General features: G+C 39.3%; 1 protein-coding gene across 4 annotated transcripts; it reads right to left on the reverse strand.

The window, feature by feature from the left end:
* Positions 1 to 1,084: 1,084 nt before the first annotated feature.
* Positions 1,085 to 24,347, reverse strand: HESX1 (HESX homeobox 1). Of its 4 annotated transcripts, none has more exons than XM_067754841.1 (6): positions 24,261 to 24,347; positions 22,999 to 23,115; positions 3,049 to 4,826; positions 2,330 to 2,529; positions 1,939 to 2,040; positions 1,085 to 1,842 (listed from the first exon to the last, which is right to left on the reverse strand). In XM_067754841.1, exons 3-6 carry the CDS (start codon positions 3,203 to 3,205, stop codon positions 1,744 to 1,746), a joined length of 558 nt encoding a protein of 185 aa, XP_067610942.1. In that variant the 5' UTR covers positions 3,206 to 4,826; positions 22,999 to 23,115; positions 24,261 to 24,347; the 3' UTR covers positions 1,085 to 1,743. The 4 variants fall into 4 exon arrangements, with proteins under 4 accessions (XP_067610942.1, XP_067610941.1, XP_067610940.1 ...); XM_067754840.1 differs by having other exon boundaries at positions 22,999 to 23,648; positions 24,261 to 24,345; XM_067754839.1 differs by having other exon boundaries at positions 3,049 to 3,328; positions 22,999 to 24,316.
* Between the last annotated feature and the right edge of the window lie 9 nt (positions 24,348 to 24,356).

The raw sequence follows: 24,356 nt of genomic DNA on the forward strand, positions 1-24,356 counted from the left end.
ATGACCTTTGGGATTAAAATAAATGGCTATTTGAAAAAGCTTACCCATCGCATGATCCTTTCCCCTCAAACCCACTCCTGGTGACTTCTAGTCCTCCACCTTAATATGATTTCATAGGAACCTACGAAGAGCAAAGAAAGCTCTTGGTGGATAAATTGTGACTAATATATTTTATAAATAGTGCTTTGAATTTTATAATATTACTGAAAGCAGCTCTTTATGTTAGAAAAAGTGGCCCCACAGGGTGACAGCACAGACTTCTTGGAAAACATTTAATGCTTCTGCTCTTCCAGTTACTTCCCTGCTGCCCTTCTCTTCCTCCTCTCTCTCCATCTCAGCAATAGTGAAACAGGATAAGCACAGCTTACTGCTGACCAGCTGTTGGGACACAGAGCTCTCTACCCCAAATTGTTCTCAGAAAATGATTTTTTAAAAGCTCTAAAATCTGAGTCATGGTACTTTTCCTCAGCAATAAGATACAAACTCCTCTAGTCTTTTCCATGCAATTAAAAAATGAAAGAAAAAAATATATAATGGGCAGAAACTCAATAATTCAACAAGAATTAGTCTACTCTGGTCATTACCGGAAGAGAAAAGAAGGGCAGAGGAATAGGAAGGAAAAAAAGGCAAGCAAGGGAGAATTCAATCCAAATGGGCAAACTTGAAATACAGCTTCCAGGAAACAAAGTCAGCGTTCTCCAGCTCATATCAAAAAGAACACCCACTTTGGCCTTCCGTTAATTAACTGGAAAATAAATACCCAGATCTCCAGTGGCAGGACTCCCTTGTGACGCATCTTATCTTATTCCTGTCTTTAACTGGCAGGTACAGTGGCAAATGCAAAGAAAATACAGTTTTGGCCCAGAAAGTGCCCTGATTATTTCCAGTGACAATGTCAGAACATATACAAAAGGCAGGAGAGTTATCTTACCTCCTCAGTCAACATATATATTACTTGTAACAAAATATACAGGTGATTGGAAATCACTAAACTGGAAATAGATACAAGCCAGATGATCATTCTTACTTTGATGAATGCAAGTAAAGTACAACATTAAGTGGACTAGAAAAACATTTTAAAATTTGCATTTATTTGTAGCTCAGTTCTTTTGTGCAATGCAATACTAATGGCATGAATAAGACAACTCATGATTTTACATCTCTACTTTGGCAATAATAACTTTGCTTTAAAAAAAAACAACTTGAAACTGGAATGCTATACGGATTTGTATTGATATATGGTGAGAAATTCTCACTGCTTTCTGCCAGAAATCAAAAGGAACAAAAGATTCACGAATAAATCACACTAATATATTTAAGTATAATGTTTCAAAATGCAGTTGAAGGAAACTTATTGAAACAAATCACACCTTTGTGCCATTCTTCAGATTATTTGACTTGAATTATTTTGTAAATGGAATCCATTTGTGGAGTCAATTAGTCATGAGTTTACTGATTTTAGCAAACTAATTTATTAGATTAAATTTGCTCACAAAAAATAGCTGGCTTTTTCTGAAAATGTTTATTAAAATATATAGGAAAGGTCTTTATTGTAACTAAAAGTGCCCAAGTATAATAGGTACCATGTTATAATAGTAATTATTTACAATATATTTTCAGAAAAAAAAGACAATACTCAGATTAAACACAGAAAAGAAAACATCACATTTTTAACACTTGATATCCCCATTGATTCTTTATATTCCACAATTGGAAGATAATTCCCCATGTTTAGTTTTCTATCTATTCCAGGAGATCTGTGTTGAAATTTTTTTTGGCCATGAGAAACTGTGATTCTCTATGGGATCTTTTCAGCTTTGCACGCCGATTTTGGAACCAGATCTAAAATTAAGGAAAAAGAAAACAGATCTGAGAAATGTTATTTTATTATTCTTAACATTTTAATTACCACGAGTAATAACTAAATTAAAAAATTACCTGGATTCTGTCTTCCTCTAGGTTCAATTTTCGAGCTAAGTCTTCTCTGATATCAATGCCAGGATAGCAGTTTACTCTAAAGACATTTTCCAACACTTCAATCTAAGAATAAGGAAACAGTTATTTAAAGTGTTGATCTTTGGTATGTTATCATAAAATAGACTTTAATTTGTATAGCAACATAATTGCATTTAAATCTTGGGCAATTAATCTGTATGCCTTTTTTAAAAAAATTACTATCCAGAAACTGTTAAAGAGAGAGAGATAGAGACAGTCTATTGTTTCATTAATAAGGATTCTAAACTGAGATCCCAAGGTGGATAGGCTTTTGCCCAACAGGGTGTCAGTTAAAGCCTTTGTATTACGATCGTTGGTTGAAAAAACTTCCTACCTGGTTTTGAGTAAAAGCGGTTCTGGGTCTTCGGCCTCTATACCAACTCAACTCTCTTTTCAAAGAAAGTCTTTCTGAGGGTGAAAAGTAATCTTCATATTTCAAAACACTTTCTTCCGGCACTGAGTGATCCACAGTACAAGGTAATGAGATCCCATTAGGAAGACTCGGGACATGTAGACATAGGTTAACCTCTTTCCCTAAAAACAGAAAAATAAATCCCACCTTAGATGTCCAATTCTATATTCCACAAAGTTCTATAAGAAGTAATTTCAGGAACTTGTCTTTAATTTTCCTAGTAGAATTCTTCTGGGTTTCACAGAACTGACCTTTCATCGACCAAAATCCAAAAAGCAAACAAAAATGAAAACCCTGCCTTGCTGATAGAGGACATATTTTGGCCTCTGAATGTCATTTAGTTTTCAGTGAAAAGAGATTTAGAATATCTGATATGGCAAATACACCCAGAGATCTTCTGAAGAAAATGAAGGTTCTTGGCATTTCCTGTGGGTGAACTTCATATCCACTTGGATCTAAGGCCGATGTTCTTTTTATTTCCCATAGGACTCAGCTGGAGGCATTAAAAGTGCTAGATTCTTCAATTATGTAATTGGATGAAATTGCAGTTTTTCTCTAAGTCTATGTAGTACGAAAAAAAGGTCAAATTAAACATTGCAAACTAATTAACAAAGAATTTTAAAAATTAAGTTGTGGCGTACCTGAAGAGCCGCAGGTCTCTGTCCAGGGCCTGTGGGGTTTCATTGATGGAACACAGTCTTTCTTCTGGTCCAGTCCTAAGATGCTCTCAATTGAAAAGGAGCAGGGCAGGGGTTTGCTTTTCCCAAGCCGAGCACCTTCTTGAAGGCTGGGAGACATCCTCGTGTGGGCTGCACAGAGCTATAGCTCTGGCCTCTCCACTCCTCCCTGGCTGGCTCTGCCCCACGTGTACCGGGCTGAACCTTCCTGCAGTTCACCTTATGGCTCCGCTGACGATGGGGGCTGGATTTAGAACGTCACTAATTAAAATCCCGTCTTAGAAAGTTTTAGCATGTCAATGAACACTGGTCCAGCCAGCAGCTCCAGGAGTTAATTGTTTATTTGTTTGCAAGTAATTAGCAACTAATGGTTACACCAGGGGGGCCACGTACAGGGACAAAAAGTGTTATCTCTCCTAAGCAGAACACAGACTTAACTTTCTCGAAAAGAAGTGATGCACAGACTAACACTCCTCTTTTATTTGAAATCATTAATGTATAAAATCATGCTTTTTATTCTGAAGTTTATACTTTCATGAACTCCAGTTACCTAATACAGGCAAGAAAGGAGAGCAGTCAAGTAATAAATAATCTAATTTAAGTGAATTTTCTTCCAAAGAAATTGGAAAAAATAATAATCCCTTAATGCTATTATAGTAATTCTGATGAAAAGGCCTGCTTTTCACATGCATATGTAATAGTGAATGTTGTCAATGAAAACACAATAGTATTTGGAGTGCAGCATACTGGAAAAGGTTGGCAATGTTATTAACACTGAGTTTAATTGTCTTCCAAGTGCCTCGATTAATTCATAAGGAACAGTTGCACCAAGTATTTTAAATAATTAATGAGCTTATTCTCTTCTTTCATCTTTTCTTTTAAATGAGAGAGATACAAGTTTATATGAAGATTCATATGTAATTGCCTCCAAGCAACTAAAAAGTATGACTATTGAAACTAAAGGAAGAATTTCTCTCCCAACATAGTTGTTTCAAAGAAAAAAAAACAGTTTATCTTTTAAAGAAAAATTTCTCTCTGTTGATATTTTGAGGGACTGGAGGGTTTTCATGAGGACAATAAGGTTTGTGAAAAATAACCAAGAACAGAATATTTTAATGTCATCATCCTAAGAAAACATGAAATTAAAAGAGAAACACACCTGCTAATTGGGAAGATTCTGAAGTGGCCACTTCCTACCAAAGTTGTGACACTTTTAGTTCGTGTACTCTCCTGCTCCTCTTCTTCCAATACCTTCTTGATGATAAATTTAACTGCTCAGCTTTATCCAGCATTTAAACAACTATTAGGCTTTTCTTGTGGGAAGAGGAAAAGTAGTCTGTGTCATAGAGGAAACAGCCTCTACAGGACTGAGCTCAACTTCATCAGATTTTGCCCTATCATGATGTCACTTCCTATCACAATGTCATAAATACCAAGCTAAATTCCTCCTTACACTAGCTCTAGAGTGAATAAAGGATCCACACACAAAGCATCAACAGGCACACAAGATAGATTTATAAATATACAAGTAAAGCCATCCTGACAATGAATAAACTAGTAAAACATTTATACCTTGTGGAGGTTTTGCCTGTAGTGTCTTGGGAGGTAGACTGTGCAATGGTAAGGGTGACCTTACTCTGGGAAGACTTGGAGGAAGAGATTGATTCAGAACCTCCCAGATTCCTTTCTCTCCTTTGAAACATTCATGCATTCATCCATTCATCCCGCAGTTGGGTGAACATCTACTGAGTACCAGAAAAAACAGAATAGGATCCTTGCCTTCATGTGCCCATGAAGCTCACAGTGGGCGTGGGAGTGGGGAGACAGGCAACAAACAATAATTGTAAATAAGTAAATAATCTCGTACATTAACTAGGGATGAGAATGGAAAAAGAGAAAAGGTAAGTCAGGTAAGGGAGGTGGAAGGAGGCCTCACTGAGACCTTCAACCCCACAGATTAGTGTCCTAGAGGCACAAGTTTCAAGGATGCCACAACACAGGCTGAAGCAACTCCAGTCCCTAATTTCTTCTTTACGAACACAAACATTGCAATATTTTTATTTCTCCTGAGTTGATTTTATCTGGACTTACTTATAACATTTTATATATGGATGAGTAGATGGAAATAAAAGATAGCAAAGAATTTCTTTTAAAATGTGGAGGAAATGTTTTCTCATATACTCATATAATGAATTTTTATATAGCACTTAACCTGTGCCAGATACCATTCTAGGTGCTAGAGATTAGTGATAAACAAAACAAGGTAATTTCAGAGAGTGATAAACTCAATGAAAGGAATAAACAAGGTGATGGTGATAAAACATAACAGGGGTAGAGGTGGAATGGGAAGAGAGTCTTTAAGTATTGATGGTCAGGGAGGCCTCTCTAAGGAGGTGACATTTTAGCTGAAGCTGAGGATGAGAGAAAGCTAGCATGCCAGGATCTTGAGAAAAAGCATTCCAGTCAGAAGGAACAGCAAGTACAAAGGTCTTGCAGCTGAAAAGCATTGGAATATTTGAGGAAGAAAAGGGCAGTTAGCCAGAGAGAAGTGAGTGGTACCAGATGCTATTGTTTGGCGAGCCAGGCCTGGCTGGATAAGAGATGCCTTTATAAAGACCATTGTAAGGAGTTCAAGAGCAAAGGGAACCCACGGCAGGGTTTTAAGTTGGGACTAATATGATAGTCTGAGCTGTTTTTACTCACAACACTTCTGACACCAAATGTGTATGGGTTTTTCCACACCGAGCAATTCTCCAGTTCTCTGCAGACATCAATAGGGTGTCCTACAATTCAATTCTGACACTAACTACCTGGAGCTAGTGCAGACCCCACAGGTTAAGGGCTCAGTTCCACGAGACTGCCCCCACTCTAGAAACTAGTTTGCAAGTCCCAAGTTGCCACGTGTACTTCTGACCAACCGACTGTACATCTGGGGTTCCCACGACCCACTTCTCAGGTTCAATTATTTGCTAGAATGGCTCACAGAACTCAGGAAGGCATGTTGCTTATGTTTACTAGTTTATTATAAAGAATACAACTCGGAAACAGTCAAACGGAAGAGATGTATAGGGCAAGGTACGGGGGAAAGGTCAGAGAGCTTCCATGCCCTCTCTGGGCACACCACCCTCCCAGTGAACACCATTTCAATGTGTTCGCCACCCTGGAAGCTCTCTGAACCCTATCCTTTAGGGGTTTTTATGGAAGTTTCATTGCATAGGCAAGACTGAATAAATCATTGGCTATTGGTGATTGATCTCAATCTCCAGCCCCTCTCCCCTCCCCTGAGGTTAGGAGGTGGGGCTGAAAATTACAAGACTCTAATCTAGGTTTGGTCTTTCTGGCAACCAGCCCCCACCTTGAAGCTATCTAGAACCCACCAAGAGTCATGTCATTAGAATAAAAGATGCTCCTATCACTCTTATTACTCAAGAAATTCCAAGAAATTTAGTAGCTGTGTGCCTGGAACTTGGGACAAAGGCCAAATATATTTCTTTTTATTATATCATAGATAGGACTTATGGTTTTAAAACCCCACCCTGGCTGCTACGTAGAAAGAGACTGAAGAGTGATGAATGTAACCAGGAAGATCAGTTGGGAGTTGTTTATTCAATACCTTTTTTTTTTTTTTTTTTTTTTTTTTGTGGTACACGGGCCTCTCACTGTTGTGGCCTCTCCCGTTGCGGAGCACAGGCTCCGGACGCACAGGCTCAGCGGCCATGGATCACGGGCCCAGCCGCTCCGCTGCATGTGGGATCTTCCCAGACCGGGGCACGAACCCGTGTCCCCTGCATTGGCAGGCGGACTCTCAACCACTGCGCCACCAGGGAAGCCCTATTCAATACCTTTTTACTGAGCATATACTAATGCCAGGCATTGTTCTAGGTATGATGAAAACAGAGATAGCTGTCTGGGGCAAGAGATGAAGGCTAATAGCGGATTTGGGGAGGGATACAATTCTTCAGGAGGTTGTGGGAGACTGAGTAATTGAATAATTAGTACCAATTCTTCAATCCCCATAATATACTATACAGCCACCCCCTTGCTGTGGCCTCATAGTGGATATAGTGTACTTCCCACTCCTTAGCTTTAGGCTTGTCTATGTGACTTGCTTCAGCCAATGGGAAGTGATGTGAGCAGAAGCTTGAAATGTGCCAGCTGACTGGTTTTCCCTCCCGAGCTTCTGATATCACCATGTGGTCATCCCTGGGGTAGCTGCTGCCCCTCAGCCTGAGTCCCAGAATGAACACACAGATCCCAACCCATCCTGCGGCCTGCAGTCAAGTAGGCCAAGCCCAGGCAAACTCAGCCAAACACCAACTGACCTACAGTACTGTGAGTGAGAAAAATAAATATTCGTTGTTTAAGCCATTGAGATTTTTGAAGTTATTTGACACATAGCATTGTGGAGGAAATAGCTCATCCATTCAGGGATAGAAAAACACATCCTGCTGATGGACTGGTGGAAATGAAGGAAAGAGAGGCATTAAGGATGACTGTTTTTTGGCTTGAGCAAATATAGTGTCATTTACTGGGGTGTGAAAGCCTGGATTAGGAGAGGAAAGGTTTGGCAAGAAGTGAAGAGTTCAAGTTTGGATAGCAAGTAGGCTACTGGGTTTATGAGTATGAGCTCCGGGCTGAATCTCTCAAGTTTGTGCATTACAAGCATAAATCATAGGTATTAAAGCCATTAAAATCTAGAGGTTTGCATGAGATCACCAGTGAATGGACCTAGATACAAGAAGGATCTTAGGACCAAGTCTGAGGTATTCCAACATTTGGAAATTGGAGAAGATGTGCTGGAGAAGGAACTAGAGAAGGAAACAGCTAGCAAGGCAAGAGAAAAATCTGGAGATACAGTAATGGACCCAAGAGAGGAAAAAGGATCAAGGAGAAAGATGGCTACAATAGCATCTCAAGTGGTCTTCCTGATCTCCTTGATCTCCTTCCCATCCTTGATCTCCTATGGCTTTCTATCAACACAGTAAACAGCCAGAGGGATCATTTAAAAACAAGTCAGTTCAGGGAATTCTCTGTCTGTCCAGTGGTTAGGACTCTGTGCTTCCACTGCAGGGGGCACGGGTTCAATCCCTGGTTGCCTGGTTGGGAATAAGATCCTGCAAGCCGTGCAGTGTGGCAGAAAAAAAAAAGTCAGTTCATATCATAACTCTGCTCAAAAAATGGCTTCCCATCTCAGTAAAAGTCAGTCTTTATAGTGTCCTACAGGCTCTGACATGATTTGCCAGCCCCCCTTCCCTATCTGATCTTACCTCTTATTACATCTCCCATGCTCACTTTGTTCCAGCTACACTGGACCTCTTCCTGAAAACACAGGCACAATCCTGCTTAAGGAGTTTACACTGGTTGTTCTCACTACCTAGAATGTTCTTCCTTCACATATCCTCATGGACTACTCTGTTACCTCCTTCAAGTATTTCCTCAAATATCATTTTCTCAATAAGGCTTACTCTTCCTGCCCCTTTAAAAATTTCAACCTCTCTTTCAGGATTCCTGAGGCCCTCTGCCCTGCTCCAATTTTTGTTAAAAGCATTTACTACCTTTTGACTTTTTATATATCCTTTTTTGTTGTTGTTTTGATTTTGTTGTTTTTTTTTTTGTGCCAGCACAGCGTAGCGTGCGGGATCTAAATTCCCTGATCAGGAGTCGAACCCATGTCCCCTGCAGTGGAAGCATGGAGGCTTAACCACTGGACTGCCAGGGAAGTCCCTTATATATCTGTTTATTATGTTTATTGTTTACTGCCTGTTTCCTATCTCTAGAATTTTTGTCTGTTCTGTTCATTCTAGTATCTAAAACAGTACTCGGCTCATACTAGATGAAAGAATAAATGAATGGTCAGCTGTGTCAATACTGCTGAGAGGCTGAGTGAAAATATACTAGGTTTGTTAACAAGGGGGTTACTGTCAACCTTGGCAAACTGGAGGGTAAAGAAAAAAGCCAGACTTGAAGTAAACTGGAGAGTGAATGGGATATTTCTGTTCTAGCAATATGCTGGACCATATTCCTTGAAAGACCCTTCAACTACAAAACAATTAGATCCTGGGTAAAAAATACCTTCAAATACATTGCTGAGATCCCCATAAGTAAGGGAAATTTTGTTTGTTCACCAAACAAAACAATAAAAACCCAACAACCAAGAAATGAAATCAGAACTGGGAGCAGTGATCAGTAAACAAATGATAAATACGAGGTAACCCACAAGGGAAAAATCCTTAGCATCACTGAAACCAGGATTCTAATCCTCAGGCTAGCGGTAGACGGGGGCGGGGGGGCACCGAACTGAACTCTCTTACTTCAGGCCACTTCAGTAATGGTTTCTGGCAAAAGCAGACCAAATTCTCTCTGGAAGAAAGCCTCCCTAATTTAGGTCCACAGGATTCCCACAGATTAAAAGTAAGCAAATATAACCTCACAATCAAAGATTGGCAAGCACATGAGGCCAGCTACCATGACATGTGTAGAGGCCAACATGGAGAGGAACTGAGGTTTCCTGTCAATAGTCAACACCAACTTGCCAGCTATGTGAATGAGTCACTTGGGAAGTGAATCCTCTGGCCCTACTCAAGTCTTCACATGACTGAAGTCCCAAATGACACCTGATCACAATATTAACAGAGACTCCAAGACAGGACTGGGTATCCAAGTCACTCCTGAATTCCTGACATAGAGAAACTGTGAGAGGTATTAAATGAATACTACTTTTTTAAACCACTAAGCTTTGGGTGATTTATACAGCACTAGATAATTTATCTAAAAAGCTCCTCATAAAAAAAACTGGGCACAGGAAACTCTACTCAATACTCTGTAAATGGCATATAAGGGAAAAGAATCTAAAAAAAAAAAAAAGTGGATATAGGTATATGTATAACTGATTCACTTTGCTGTACCGCACAAACTAACACAACATTGTAAATCAACTATACTCCAAAAAAAAAAAAAAAAAAAAAAAAAAACTGGGAAGGGAGAACCTGTAGGTAGACTGGTCAAGAAAAAAAGATAGAACACAAATTACCAATATTGGGAATAAAGAGGTGATATCACTACAGAAGTTGCAGACATTAAAAAGATAAAAGAATATAATGAACAACTTTATATCAGTAAATTCAACAACTTACATGAAATAGGCAAGTATCTCGAAAAATATATGATTACCAAAACTGAGACAACATGAAATAGAAAACATGCCTAGTTCTTTATCTATTAAAGAAACTGACTTGGTTATCAAATTCTTTCCCACAAAGAAAACTTCAGGCCCAGATAACTTCACTGGTGAAGTTTATCAAACATTTAAAGAAAATCTTGGGACTTCCCTGGTGGCGCAGTGGTTGAGAATCCACCTGCCAACGCAGGGGACACGGGTTCGATCCCTGGTCTGAGAAGATCCCACGTGCTGTGGAGAAACTAAGCCCGTGCGCCACAGCTACCGAGCCTGTGCTCTAGAGCCCCCGAGCCACAACTGCTGAGCCCATGTGCCACAACTACTGAAGCCCGCGCGCCTGGAGCCTATGCTCCGCAACAAGAGAAGCCACCACAATGAGAAGCCGGCGCACCGCAAAAAAGAGCAGTCCCCGCTTGCCACCACTACAGAAAGCCCACACGCAGCAACAAAGACCCAACACAGCCAAAAATAAATAAATAAATTTATTAAAAAAAATTTTTTTCCAGCAAATTAGGATTAGAAGTAACTTTCTCAATCTGATAAAGGGCATCTATAGAAATAATCGGTTAACATACTATTTAGTGGTGAAAAATTGAATGTTTTCTCCCTAAGATAAGGAACAAAGCAAGGATGGTCACTTTCACCATTTCTATTGAACACCAGTGCAATAAAGAAAGAAAAAGAAATAAAGATTATATAGATCAGAAAGGAAGAAGTAAAGGGTCTCTTTTCACAGATGACATGATTGTTTACAATAGAAAACTTTTAAGAATCTACAAAAGCTACTAAAACTAATAAGTGAATTTAGCGAAGTCATACTATAAAGGTAAATATACAAAAATCAATTTAATCCCATACATTAGCAGCAAACAAACATATACTTATGCTATGATCTAGCAATTCCATTCCTAGAAAAATGAAAACAGGTCCACAAAAAGACTTGCATGAGAATATTCACAGAAGCTCTACTGATAATAGCCCAAACTGGCAACTAGGTGTCTATCAGCAGGAATGCAGATAAACTATGGTATAATACAATAGTAGAATACAACTCAACAATATAAAGGTATTGATATATAGTATCAATATATGGAAAAACACTGATGAATTTCAAAAGCATTTCAAAAACATTATAAGTCAAAGAAGCCTTATGCAAAAGAATACGTGAAGTTTGATTTACTGATGTGATGTTCCAGAACAGACAAAACTAGTTTATATTGAAAAAATCAGAATTTGGAGTTGGAGGCAGAGAATGAATGGGAAGAAGAATCAGGAAACATGGGGGGTGATGGTAATGTTCTATATCTTGCTAGGTTTTGGATTACACAGATGTATTCACTTGTCAATAATTATTAATACTCTAAGATTTATGCACTTCACTGTATGTAAAATTTTATCTGTTGAAGCATAAATGAGTGCTGAACTATAGTTAATGATACACATGCTAAAGAGTTTAGGGGAGAAGTATATTGATGTCTGTAACTTTAAAATGCATAAAAAATAAAATAGATTGGTGGATGGATAGATATGTGGTAATAATTAAACATTATTCTATAATTGTAAACAAATAGAACTTCTAGTCCCATAAAGTTTTCTAAAATGAGAGACATGTTCTGTGTTTGCACTATCCAATATGGTAGCCACTAGCCACATGTGGCTAATGAGCACTTGAAAAGTGGCTAGTGCAAGTGCTGGTGCAATTAAATTTTAAATTTAATTCTCCTGTAATTTATTTACATTTACGTAGCCACTTGTGGCCAGTGGCTACTATATTGAACAGCACAGACAGAGAATATTGCCATCACCGCAGAAAGTTCTGTTGGACAACGCTGGTCTAGAAGTACAGAACAATGTTGAAAATAGTGATGATGAAAACAGACATACTTGTTTTGTTCCTGACATGAGAATACTGTTTCACCACTAATATAATGTCTACTGTTGGTTTCTAATAAGTGCTGTTTATCTAGAGTAATGTTATAATGAATACAAACACAAAATATCTGTAGTGATTTATAGCTTTTAAAGCATTTTTAGTGTATTTGTGCTTAATCCTTTAATAAATCCTCCACTATTTGGTAGCTGAGAAAACAAACTGAGAGTTCAGTTGTAATTTGCAGAAGTCACCAAATAGCAGCGGCAGAGCCTTGACTTTTCCATCTCCAAATTCCCTGTTCTATTGATTTTATCAATTAATGGCCACTGTAACATCTTCACCAATGATCTCATGATATAAACATCAAAGTGTACTGATCCATTAAGAAAAAGGTTGTGAACCTAATTGGGAAAAGAACTTGAAAAAGAATAGATACATGTATATGTATAACTGAATCACTTTGTTGTACAACTGAAGCTAACACAACGTTGTTAATCAACTATACTCCAATATAAAATAAAAAGTTAAAAAGAAAGAAAAAGGTTGTGAAATCTTGCTTATGATCAATCCTCAATATCTTTCAACAATTATTTTGAGATGAGAAATAAAAGCCTGACACATTGACACTGAAGAGACTTTAGGAATTGTAAAATTGGACAGCCTATATTTTAAACATCTACATGTTCAAGGTGAAGTAAAAGTTGAGAGGTTTATGTTTTATTTTGCTTTAGTAACTTGTAAATCAACTCAGGCTTTGCTAACATTTATTTTCTAATTATGTATTTCTATTAAGTCCCAAATCATTAACTATCAGGAAAAATGCCCAATGTGTTAGGTGTTTTGGCAGAGATTTTTAAAATCCAGTCATAGCATAATAAGAAATAAAATCAGCCTGTGAGCATAATAAGAAAGAAATGCAATAAGCAAAGCTTTAATGACATTTGCCCCTTACTTCTGCACAGGAATTACACTGTTCTATTTGAGACCCTCAGTATTTTTAAATATTAAAATGTGTTTTCTAAAATAAAATACTTTATTTTTTACTATTACACATACAGTATCTCCTAGAGCAACGCTAAAGCAGACATTCAATAAATATTTGTTGAATGAGTGAATAAACGGATGGATGGATAGATGGATGGATGGATGGGACTAGGAAGAGGTGACATTTGTAAGCTGGACAGGCAATGTAAATTCTGTGTGTTTACTACTGTTGTCATTGCTTTTTAATGTGTAAAAGTAGTCCCAGTTTTCTATGAACTACTTATGTATGACTCCAGGGTAATCCACAAATTAGACATTATGACATTCTGAAACTATAATTAAATAAAAAGTGAGATGGGGGATTCATTTTTAAAATCTGAGCTTAAAATTTAAAAATCCTGAGGCACAATTCATATCTGTGACACTCTGTCATTCCTCAGGCCCTCCTCAGCCATCATTGTAACTTGAGACACATGGTATATTTCCCAGTGGCTACAAGGTTCAGGAGAGTTGGGACTATTTCACACACTTCTGTCTCTCCCAGCACGGCTCACAGTGCCCATCAAACAGGAGATATTAAATAAAGACTTGTAGAATAAGTTCACTCTATTTATAACATTTAGAAAACATTTTAGGCTTTGCTCTTCTCAACCTCAAGAGTATAGTTTCATATTTTTACACTTTCAAATCAGTCAAAATTGTTTTCAGTGTAGTGCCTTGCATACATCAAGCCCTTGATTTTAAAAATTTGATGTAAAATCATCTAAAACTCTGATACATTTCTATTTTTAAAAAAATTCATTTAATACTATGGTACATAGAGTAAAATATGATAGTCCCTTTCAATTCTACCCTATTTTTACTCTCCAACCCACTGGCCACCATTAACAGTTTAGTGCTGCTCCTTCCTGTCTTTTTAGAATGCCTTGACATAAAGAGGTAGATGCATGCACACACGTTTTCATCCACATGGAGTCAGACACACATACTATTCTGCAATGTGGTTCCCCCACACTGACAAGACATGACATCAGCACACACAGCTCTACCTCATTCTTCAACAGCTGCTTGGTGCTACATCAAGTGGAAGAACCATAATTCATTGAACTATACCCCTGATAATGGCACTTACGTTTGTCTCCAATTTTTTAAACTATAACAAACAATGACTACCTTGTTAGCACATACGCAGGAGTATTTCCATGAAAAAGTTTCTTTGAAGAATATATTATTTCTTTATCACCCAAAAATAAACCAGAATTTATTATGAAAAAAAGAATATATTATTTTTTCGCTGGATTCTGCCATATTTCCTTCTAAGAAATCTTTACCAATGAACACTCCCACCCAATCTAGCCCTTGTCTTTATGTCCTCCCCAGATAGACAGTGGGAACAAGAAAACTCAGGGCTAGGTTAAATTAGACTCAGGATTTCCCCAGACTCAATAATCAAAGATAAAATAGTTTAGGATTTAAGGCTCCCAGGGGCTCAGGCCTACACGTTAGTGCCATTTAATCTAATCATTGTAGATTAAATGAGAGTTGTCAGTTAACCTGAGAACCTGATTGTTATTTATAACATTGTTTCTGGAGGATAAATGTCATGGTTCTTATCAACTTAAAAACAACCTTTTGAATCACAACGAACATTTATTAAACTCCAGCATATATCAGGGATGTACTAGGTAACCAGGGGATGAAATGATTTCTGCCCTCAAGAAACTCATGATCAAGAAGGTAGTCATTAATATTAATTTTGTTCAGTGTGATAATGAGATTATGGTTATATTTTTTTAAATGCCCTTCTAAAAGATATTCTACTTAAGTATATACAGGTGAAATTTCAGAATTTGAAATTTTAGGTTTCTGGGTTTTGGTTGAAAATACTTCAGGAGGGCTTGCTTCCCTGGTGGCACAGTGATTAAGAATCCGCCTGCCGGGCTTCCCTGGTGGCACAGTGGTTGAGAATTTGCCTGCCAATGCAGGGGACACGGGTTCAAGCCCTGGTCTGGGAGGATCCCACATGCTGTGGAGCAACTGGGCCCGTGAGCCACAACTACTGAGCCTGCGCGTCTGGAGCCTGCGCTCCGCAACGAAAGGCCGCGATAGTGAGAGGCTCGTGCACTGCAATGAAGAGCGGCCCCCGCTTGCCACAACTGGAGAAAGCCCTTGCACAGAAACAAAGACCCAACACAGCAAAAATAAATAAATAAACTCCTACCCCCAACATCTAAAAAAAAAATCCGCCTGCCAATGCAGGGGACACGGGTTGGAGCCCTGGTCCGGGAAGATCCCACATGCCGCGGAGCAACTAAGCCCGTGCGCCACAACTACTGAGTCTGCGCTCTAGAGCCCGTGAGCCACAACTACTGAGCACACACAACACAACTACTGAAGCCTGCGTGCCTAGAGCCCGTGCTCCGCAGCAAGAGAAGCCACCGCAATGAGAAGCCCGCGCACCGCAACGAAGAGTAGCCCCTGCTCGCCACAACTAGAGAAAGCCTGCACACAGCAAAAAAGACCCAATGCAGCCAAAATAAATAAATTAAATAAATAAATTTAAAAAAAATTTTATATTATAAAAAAAAAAAGAAATGAAAATACTTCAGGAAAACCCAGAAAGAAAACAAAGGTAATTGAAGCAAGTGTTGCAAAATGTTGATAAGTGCTGCATTGGACTGATGGGTATATGTGGATTCATTGTCTCTAATGAATAGAAATATAGTAATGTGGGTTCATTATTTTCTCTACTTTTGTAAGTATAAATAACAAAATTCTCTCATTCTTCTAGGAACACCAATCAATAAATACAAAATTTCAATATAAGAATATAATAAAGATGTGTGCACAAGAGGCTATGGGAGCAGAAAAGGGCCCAGATCACTTGAGTGAGACTGAGAAGGGCTGAGGAGTGGTAAGAGCCCAACTCTGGTGTCATACTACTTCGGTCCAAATTCCAGCACTGTGCCTTTTTTTAACTATGTGACCTTGGGCATGTAACTTAGCCTCTCTGTGCTTCAGTTTCCTCTATAATTAAATGGGGATAATTATAGTACCTAATTGAGGATGAAATGAGATAATACTTGCAAAGCCCTTGAAGTAACACCTGACACATAGTAAACATTATGTAAACTGCTTGCTATCATTTATTACCATTATCAATGTTACTATGAAGGCTTTTCAGAGATGTCTTCAGGTAGAGATGTTTCAAGAAAAGGTCAGAGAAAAGCAACGTAATGAAGGCCAGTCAGGTATAGGTGTGTGTGTGTGTGTGTGTGTGTGTGTGTGTGTGTGTGTGTGTGTGTGTGTGTGTGTGTGTCTGTTGAGGGGAGTAAGAGGGAGAAAGTGAACCTGATTCCCATATTTCTAGCTTACGTGACCAAATGGATAATGACATCATTAACAGAGGGAACAGAGATGAAGGAGAGTTTACCACTTGAAAACTGTATTTCTAATCATATAAACAAATGACAAAGTATTTAGCAAACTGAATTACCTCAGAATTAAAATATAGTTCCCAGATTGAGAAAGTAAAAAACTGATGAAAAATTGGCAGCATGCAAGTTAAATGATAAAGATTCTAAAAATACTTTAGGGGATTTTATCTGGAATAGTAAACATTATTGTTATACAGCTCACATATATAACCTAAATAAATGAGTTCATTTTAGTACTAGAAGAAAACTGGAAATAACATTTCAGAAATCTAGCAACTCAGATATTAGTGGAATTGCCTTAAAATAAATACATATTTCTAAAAGGTTATAATCAAATAAGGCAGGTGTCGTGGTTACCACTGGATCCTTTCACATAAGTACTACCTGAGAATTCTCGGCAGTGTTTGGGTCCCCATTAAAGCAGATATATGTATGGGGGGCAGGGCAGAAAAGAGCAAAAATCATCTCTGGAATATTTTACTTTGAGTACCCTGAGGTCATACCCCTCTCCAGGAACTACGCTTTCTTCCTGCCAACAGCCATGACATCTATTTACTTAATAATTTCTCTTTAAAATCTGAAAAAACTTTAAGGGAAAAATAAACAATTTAGCAACATATCATGTCATTGGTCTATTCATGAATATAATGCACCAATTTTCATTTTAATATTTAATGTTTTCTATTTAATTTTGAAAGAATCTTAAACTTTCAGAAAAGTTGCAAGTATAGTACAAAAAACTTTTCTCTCCAACAATTTGAGAGTAGTTGCTGACATGCTGACATCATGCTCCATCACCCCTAAATACTTTAGTGTGTTTTCCTGCAAACAAGGACATTCACCTAAATAATCACAACAAAATCATCAAAGTCAGGAAGTTAACACTGATACATCACTACCACCTAATCACCAAACCCAATTCAAATTTCACGATTGTCCCAAATAACATCCTTTACAGTGAAAGGATCCAGTTCAGAATTACAAACTGCCATCAATTGTGTTACTTTAGTCTCATCCACTCAGCAACAGATCCTCTAGTATTTCTTTGACTTTCATGACCTGGACACTTTTGAACATTACAGTCAGTTACTTTGTAGAAAGTCCTTCATTTAGGGTTTGTCTGAGGTTTCCTCATGATTAGATTCAGGTTAAGCATCTTTGGCAGGATGACACAAAAGTGATGTTGTGTTCTCATTTCCTAGCAGGTAGCACATAATTTTGATTTGTCTCATTACTGGTGATTTTAACTTTGAGCATTTGATTAAGATGGCATCTGCCAGGTTTTCCCACTATAAAGTTACTCTTTTCACCTTTATAATGTAGTATTTTTTTGGCGAGGTATTTTAAGCCTATGTAAATATTTAGCGAGGTATTTTAAGCCTATGTAAATATTTTGTTCCTCAACAAACTTTCTATTTATTCACTTCTTTATATCAGCAGGGACTCATGGTTTCCTATTTTATTTATTTATTTATTTATTTATTTATCTTTGGTTGTGTTGGGTCTTCGTTGCTGCGCGCGGGCTTTCTCTAGTTGCGGTGAGCAGGGGCTACTCTTCATTGCATTGCGTGGGCTGCTCATTGTGGTGGCTTCTCTTGTCTCGGAGCACGGGCTCTAGGCATGCGGGTTTCAGTAGTTGTGGCTCGCAGGGTCTAGAGCGCAGGCTCGGTAGTTGTGGCGCATGGGCTTAGTTGCTCTGCGGCATGTGGGATCTTCCTGGACCAGGGCTCCAACCCGTGTCCCCTGCCTTGGCAGGCGGAGTCTTTTTTTTTTTTTTTTTTTGCGGTATGCGGGCCTCTCACTGTTGTGGCCTCTCCCGTTGCCGAGAACACGCTCCGGACGCGCAGGCTCAGCGGCCATGGCTCACGGGCCCAGCCGCTCCGCGGCATGTGGGATCTTCCCGGACCGGGGCACGAACCCGTGTCCCCTGCATCGGCAGGCGGATGGACTCTCAACCACTGCGCCACCAAGGAAGCCCGACCGGCGGATTCTTAACCAATGCGCCACTGGAGAAGTCTCTCCTATTTTATTTAATGAGTTAGAATCTCATTATTTATTGTGACGTTGAAATGTCCCCTGATTTGGCTAATGGGATCCCCCTTCAAGCTGACTTCTGTGTTCTTTTGACACATCAGTTTTGAGCACTTTCTACTTTCTACCACAACAAGATGTCTCAGGCACATCTTGTTCTTTTCTTGCTCTAGCCCTTGTGTCAGCCATTTCTCCAAGGAGCCCTAGTTCTTTTTAACGGAGAATGGGGTTTGGAAGCCAAGATATGGACTCAGATGTGCATTCATTGTTATTGGGGCATCTCTGCTCACAAGCCTTCTCGATGAAAAAGCTAAGAAACACATGCAGGTATGTGACATATACGCACTTTACATCCAGTTTACTCCTATACATTTATTGAAATCTGTGAGTTCACATACACACCTCTAATTCCAGTCTCATACCAGAGGATTCATTCTAAAATTTCCCCCTTTCCATATTTGTAATTCCCTTCTCTGACAGTGAGAAATCTGGCTTCCCTTATCCTCAATATATTTACCTATTGCATCTATCCCCCTGTGTAACCAAACTGCCATTGCTACCACTCCTTCCCCGCAAAGATGCCCTAATTCCTCACTTGAGCTCTGATGCCTCGTCCCAGGCTGCCCTACTTCATGGAAGCCTTCCTTACTGCACTAGAGTACCAATAACCTAACCTAGGTGCACAAAAGACCTTCTTTCCCTGCTTGGGTTCTGACACCGCACACCCAAGCACTCTGTGTGGATACCTTCTTCACCCCACTGGGACTCTGAGACCCTGCACTAGGCTGCCCTTCTTCATGGATATTCTCCACACCCCTTGTGTTCTGAAGTCCTGCAGCAGGCTTCCAACCTGAACAAAAGCCCTCCTCATCATGCTTGGACTCCGAAACAGCCCTCTCAGGCACCCTCACCCCACATTTGCTCCAACATCCTGCTGCTTGGGGGCTGCCCCTCCAACCAAAATGCTGTTTTTACCCACCTTGTGCTCTGACGCCCCCCTATGTAGATGAGGGGGCTCACCTTGCATGGGCTCTGGCACCCCACACCAGGGTGCCCCTTTGTGAGGACGCCCTCCTCGCCCCTGCTGGCTCCAACACCCCGTTCTGAGCCCCCCATGCCTACCCACCCTGCATAGACTCCTACTTTATTTAGCCACACCTAATGGCTTTAGGGCTGAATTATTCAGAAAGGGAAGAGAAAAAAACATACAGCTGTTTTTACAAGAAATCATTGTCTTCTGTTATTAAGACTTTACTTTTGACTCTGTATATAGAACATGACTTAGCTAAATCACTCATGTAATTTTTCCTTTAAACCAATACATCTCATAAAGTATTGAGTTTACTTAAGACAATGTTAATTTGCCCACGATTTATGATATCTCATATCACTAATGTATACAGTTTCTCCAACATTTGTTTCAAATCACAACCTCAGTTAAAGATGTTTTTGGGACTTCCCTGGTGGTCCCATGGGTAAGACTCTGTGCTCCCAATGCAGGGGCCCCGGGTTCGATCCCTGGTAGGGGAACTAGATCCCACATGCACACTGCAACTAAGAGTCCGCATGCCACAACTAAGAGTCCGCATATCGCATCTAAGAAGCCCGCATGTTGCAACTAAGAAGCCCACATGCCACAACTGAAGAAAGATCCCACGTGCCACAACTAAGACCCGGCACAGCCAAAACCAAATAATATTAAAAAAATAAATAAAGGTGTTTTTATCCAAAATCCTCACACCTTTCCTGCCACCCTGATCTCTATGCAATTCTCAAAATAGCCAGCCACTCCTGCCTTAGGGATTAGGGCGTCTGCCAGGTTGTTCCTCTCCCGGAACACCTTCTCCTCAGATGTCCCCATTGCTCACTCCAGTGACTCAAGTTTTTGTTCAGATGTCACCTTCTCAATGAAGTCTACTCTGACAAGCTTATTTAAAATTGCAACTGCCCCTCATCCCATTTTCCCTGCTGCTTTCCATAGCGCTCCCCACTTTCTAATATACTACTGATATATTTCTAATACTACATATTATGTTTATTTTTCATTGTCTCTCTTCCTACCATCTCCACTAAACGGTAGCTCCGCAAAGGCAGAGATTTCGAATATTTTGTTCATTACCTAATAAATATTTGTTGAATGACGACAGCCATTTCCTGAGGTAGTTTGAATCCTAAAACTAAATTCAGAGCACCACCTAGTGTTCTTAGAAGGATGTCCTGATTAACTCTGAGACTTCTCTGCATCAGCCATGATATAAACAGTACTGGTTTAATCAATTCTCTGTAACTGTTTTTTCACTGCCCTCTGTGGTTCCATAGAAAGTAAAATGATTTCAGTGATTAACCTGTCATGGGACTTATTGGTTTCTCTAAGAGCAATCTCTTCTCCACTGACTTGCCTATTGCTCCCCAGAACTTCTGGGAAGTAGGAATGTCGTGAAGATCTTATATCTTTTAATCTGAGGGCATCTCCCCTCCCCACACTGCCAAAAACCAAAAACCAGAAACAGGGTAATAGCCTTTGCTGGTTTGGTACCTACACCATTTCTCCAGAATATCACAATATATATATATATTGATTAAAAATTTTTTGATTTGACCACAAAAGCCCCTAGATCAAAGTGATAAAACACTAGCAAGGGTAACGGTAATATTATTTAAAATAGTATCAGGATTCTCTAAGACAATGAGGACAATCTTCTGATTTAGAAAATATTGGCTTCTTTAGTTATGATAAAGAGGGAGAAATGAAGAAAATGAAAGCTGCCTTAAAAGCACTGAAACATTTAATATTGGTAAATCATGAAGGGAACACTTAGCTGATTTTTACTGGATGCTTATTGGGCCCAGCACTATTCTGAAAGCTCATTAATCATCTTCCCGACTCTATCATGTAGGTTCTCTATATTAAGCCCCATTTTTTAGATGACGAAATGGAGACACAGAGAAGTTAAGTAACTTGACTCAAGTCACAGAACTAGTAAAGAGTGAGGCCAGGATTCAAAGCCAGCTAGGCTTGCTCCACAGTCCATGTCCATGAGCTCACGCCCATGTATTTATTCACCTCCCAACAGAAACAGGAATGATGCTGCTTGGTTTCACAGTTCTTGGCTTGGTCAAAGAAATTAGTTTACAATGTCCTCATCTTCCAACCATTCTGGAAATGGTGCCCCTCTCACCATCCTCAGCTGGAACCAAAGACTCTTTCCTAAATATTTACTTGACCCTTTAAATTTTCTAAAATACAAGGTTATTTGGTAAAGGGAAATGGTTATTTTCCATTTTGGATAGAGTTTTTCAACATGTGGTTTGAGGATGACCTGCTTTGGATTCACCTGGGAGAGTCCCAGTCCTACCTCTGACCTACTGCATCAGAATCTTCAGCTGGGCTCAGTAATCCGCATTCTAACAACCTCCCCCAGATGACTTTTATGTGTGCATAAGTCTGGTAACCACTAACCTAAGGGGATAATTTTAAAAGGTAAAGCACCAGTGTCATTTGGGTTGTTGGATTCTTTCCTATTATATACCGCAGACCAGAACTTCAAGAGGTATCATGTAAAAACTTAATTATAAGAAGATCAAATATAATTTTAGGAGACTAATAATTAACAAATCTACTTACAAGACTGTATGTCTTTTTGTTGTAAATTATATTGTGAAACGTCTCAATGAATTCTTTGGTGGATGTTGTTTAAAGCTGCCTTGCCTTCCATAAAATTAACCTGCTAGCCAGTTTTTACTATGCTACCCACACAAGGCTCCAGTAAACCTTGAAGCATTCTCTGAACAAGCCTCATTTCCTGTATAAAAGGAACCGAGTTTGGTCAACTATACAGAACTTAGGCTGATTAAACTTAAACTGGTTATCAAAGGAGACTGCAATTCTGCAGTTTTAGAGGTGTTTTAAAATAGGAAATACAATCGTTTTTCTGGTTGAGCAGAGTGAACAGTAGCCTAAAGCTAGAGGATCCAAATGGAAAGCCTTTTAAGATTCTTTCTAGCTTTATAATTTGACTAAACTGCCTCTCCACCCAATTGAACCGTGAAGTTGTTTTTGTTTGCTTTGTTTTTTAATCAGCTGAGCCTGGCAAGAATTCCTTGCCTCTCTCTGATAATATAATAGCCTCTTGAGAATCCTTGCACAGTTTAGGTGCACGTAACATACAAAAAAGGAAACCATTTAACTTGATGATAATACCCCACCCAGATAATTCAGATACCTAAGATAATTTTTCATTAGAATTATTTAGTTTGGCCAAGTTAACTGGCCGAACCCCTTCAGCTGCACCATATAACTCTTCTTCACTTTGTTTTCACGTATCATTTACTCCTGATTCTTATCAATTGTCACTAACTTTCTTCTTCTTCACTTACAATCTAATTACAGTTCAACCAAGAATGTTACTTACCCTGAAAGTCTTCCTTCTTTATAGCCAGGTTGCATGCCACTGTGCTGATAGACGAGAAATGTCGAAGGCCAGAGTTGTATTGCTGAGATCTGTATGATGCCGGGTACATCCAAGCAGCTGGGAACCAGTAACACTCTAAGAACTGACTCCAAACCACCTTTCAAAAACTAAAGATCTCTTCTACAGGGTGACTAGTTGATAAACAATCTAAGGGGAGAGCTCTTATTGAAAGCTTATTGAAATCTAAGGATTATTCTGTGAAACTATACTGCAAGTCTACCTGGTAAAACTTTAAAAACTTGATTCTATTTGTCCTTCAAGAGATCATGGTAAAATCTAGTATTTGAGTTTAAAATAAGTAACTTCCATTCCCGTTACTGTATTTGGATTTGTTCCACTGTACCTGGATTTATTCCAATTTATCTGTGGAATCGGGCAACTAATAATTTTTATTCAGCATTTCTTATACTTCTTGAATGAAAATGGGATGGATTGGTGGGATTAATGGCTATTTAGAAGACACTAGTGATTCTGTCATTTTCTCTGTATAATGATTCTTCTCTAAGGAATGTGGACATATAGAGATGGACAAAAGAGGCAGAAGTTCTAATCCAGACCGAGTTCTAGAAGTAGAGCTTCACTTTTCTTTCCTGTAAAAAAAGTTAGAGGCTGAAGAAGCTATTTAAAGATTCTTCCAAAACTTTAACAGAAATGCTAATCAGTTACCAGCATAATAAATCAGTGCACCCTGACTTTAAAAAGATGTTTTGTGATTTATAGGAAATATGGAAGTCTGAATTGTGGCATGTCAGTCTCTCAAGGCCAGGTAAGAACTGACGAATTGGCAGCAAAGTCATGTTTTTAACTGAATATACTGATATGTAAGTGCTCAGAAAAAAATCTTACGGAGACTACTGTCCACGAATTTACCAGAAAGCCAAGTTAACGACACAACTGATCGCTCAGATCTGAGTTAGCCAGCACCATTTTGCTGGAGAGGGGAAACTGGACGCTTCAGGCAGGTTTGGGAAGGTTATAATCTGAGGAAACTAAAGAAGGCGCCAGCAGGGAGGTCTCCTTCATGGTCTCTGACGAAAAACGTTGCGGGAGTAGTCAAACCGCCCCAAATTCCCCAGTGCTGTCCTCACTCGAGGCTCTGGTTCCAGGAGACGTACGCCTTGCTGGGGGAAGACTGTCCCCTACGATTTACAACCAAACGCGCGGAAGCACGGCTGGCGCCCGAGGGGCGCAGTAAAACCCACCTCCGCCGCCTCGGAGGCCCAAGCTCGCAATCAAGCCCCGAGCAGTGAAGGAACCTCCGGGCCAGCCCCGTCGCGGTGACGGGCGTCACCGCGAGC

This window comes from Pseudorca crassidens, chromosome 10 (assembly GCF_039906515.1).
Source record: "Pseudorca crassidens isolate mPseCra1 chromosome 10, mPseCra1.hap1, whole genome shotgun sequence".
NCBI classification, from domain to species: Eukaryota; Metazoa; Chordata; class Mammalia; order Artiodactyla; family Delphinidae; genus Pseudorca; species Pseudorca crassidens.

Coding starts and splice junctions, on each gene's coding strand:
- HESX1 (XM_067754841.1), bottom strand. CDS start 3,205: ATGTCTCCCAGCCTTCAAGAAGGTGCTCGGCTTGGGAAAAGCAAACCC. Junction 2,530..3,048: donor AGAGACCTGCGGCTCTTCAG/GTACGCCACAAC, acceptor TTCTGTTTTTAG/GGAAAGAGGTTAACCTATGT. Junction 1,843..1,938: donor TAGAGGAAGACAGAATCCAG/GTAATTTTTTAA, acceptor CCTTAATTTTAG/ATCTGGTTCCAAAATCGGCG.